The following is a 2,070-nucleotide window of genomic DNA, read 5'->3' as shown; positions in this document are numbered from 1 at the left end:
CGGTCTCAGCGAGAAGCTTCTCAAGCGCTACTTTCGACCCTACAAGATTCTGCGCCGTCTCGGGGACTTAAACTATGAGGTGCTTCCCGACGGAGAGGAACGACGACGAAGTGCTCTAACCAAAGACGTTCAATCTTCCATTCCTGGTAATTTTTCGTATTTTTTACCTTCTATTGCGAAAATCTCGATCAAATATTAACGGGCAGTTTTTCTAAACTCAGTGTGCCTGACAAAGAAATCAAGCAGACCGCCGAGATCTCTTTTAGAGAAAACTGCAGCCTTTTCCGCTGCTATCGTTCCATGTGAACGAACATGGAAGCTGCCCAAGCGGGCGTCCCTGACGCTGCTAATACAGCACTAAGCATAACTCCTGAGCAACATCAAAGGAACGAAGCACGCGTAACGTCGCAACCAGATGATGGGCACTCTATTTGCTCCGATGGTTCCGTTGCATCGTCGACCACAGACATCAACTGTATGGAACAAGACGACGATACCGGAGGTCCGTATCAAGAAGTTAGATCAAGAAAGAGAACTCGGCGCAACAACTCCAACTCCAGCTCGGAGACAATAATCCAATCAAAAGCCATCGAAGAAGGGCTCACTGTTGTGTTCGCCCCTGCGGATACTGAGACGTTAATAACATCCCTCAGTAGTGTGAAGCTCTCAAGAGCTCTAGAAAACTCCTGTCCTGAGGGCATTCACGAGGTTCACTTTAACAGCAGATTGAATGTCATCGCAGTTGACACCAGAAATGGTGAAGCTACAAGAACATTGCTCAACTTGAAGGCTCTCTGTGGAATTCCGGTGATGTCATACTCTCCACTGGCTGGAGCAACGGTGAACGGAATGATTCAGGACGTCGACAAAGAGCTTTCTAATGAGGAGATCACCTCGCATCTCAGGTCCAATATTAACGTTGGTGCCGTCCGACGCTTAGGGAAGTCTAGCACAGTCAAAGTCACCTTCCGGGGCAAGATTCTGCCAACCCATGTTCTTCTGGGGCATGTACGCCATCCCGTCCATCCTTTTCAAGAAAGGCCCATCCAGTGCCTTAACTGCTTTGGATTCGGACACAAGCGAGTGACCTGCAAACGCCCCAAAAAGTGTGAACATTGTGGAAAACCACATGAATCAACAGACACCACATGTCAATCAATGCCTGCCAAATGTGTCAACTGCGGCCAAGAACACGAAGCTACAGCACGCTTCTGCTCGAAGCGAAAGAAACTAGGGGAGATCCAGGCGTACTCAAAATCCAACTTGGTGGGATTTCATGTCGCAAAATCCGCCTTGGAGTACGATGAGCTCTTCCCGGAGATGGAATCTACTCAAGCAGGCAGCAATGCCACGAAAGAACCGACTGTCACTGAACTCAAGAATTCAGGAGAGCGAGACATGGAAGAAACTTTAAAAGATGTGACTACATCATCGCTATTCACGACGGTCGTCAAACAAACAAAACCTAAAAGTCAAGCAACTAAAAAAGATTGCCAGGGTTCAAGTCCACACGAAAAACAAAAAAGCAATATGCCGGCTGCATCAACACCTCAGGAATCCCAGACCTTTTCTGCACCCACCACTCAGCCGCAACCCTGCCATTCGAAGGACGCAAATGCGCAACCAAAAACTTCCTTTGGAGACAGTTCACCTGAATGGATGTCTTTTGTCAAGGCCGCAGTCAAGATCGCTCTCAGCCTACTTAAAAGCATCGAATCAACCTGGGCAAAGACACTTACTACCATAATCCAAGCAGTGCTCCCTCTTCTTGAGGGATGCTAGGGTCATCTTCTACTCAAATTAAGGGTTTTACCACCAGTACTTCAGTGGTGTCCGCAGGAGCTACCATACCCGACACGCCCAGTCGGGTAGACACCCTCAGTAGAAATGGCAGAGCCCGCTTATGGCAGAGCAACGCCGAGCGGCCATAACTAGAGTCTGGCAATGGAACTGCCGGGGGTACCGCAACAAACGTGGGGCCCTAGCGCAGTACATTGCCGGACTCGACAAACCCCCCGACATAATAGCACTCCAGGAAACTGGAACCGAGACACCCTCACTTTCGGGCTA

At 49.2% G+C, this 2,070-nt stretch overlaps 1 protein-coding gene across 1 annotated transcript; it reads left to right on the top strand.

Annotated features, from left to right (window-relative positions):
* Positions 1-312: 312 nt before the first annotated feature.
* On the top strand, positions 313-1,782 carry LOC121837215. Its single transcript, XM_042292786.1, has one exon. The coding sequence runs from the start codon at positions 313-315 to the stop codon at positions 1,780-1,782; it is 1,470 nt and encodes a 489-aa protein (XP_042148720.1).
* Positions 1,783-2,070: the final 288 nt, after the last annotated feature.

The sequence above is a fragment of the Ixodes scapularis genome, unplaced genomic scaffold (genome assembly GCF_016920785.2).
Source record: "Ixodes scapularis isolate PalLabHiFi unplaced genomic scaffold, ASM1692078v2 PGA_scaffold3__209_contigs__length_174095766, whole genome shotgun sequence".
Lineage (NCBI taxonomy): Eukaryota > Metazoa > Arthropoda > Arachnida > Ixodida > Ixodidae > Ixodes > Ixodes scapularis.
Note: the sequence above shows the minus strand (reverse complement) of the source record. Positions and strands in the feature narration are given on the sequence as shown.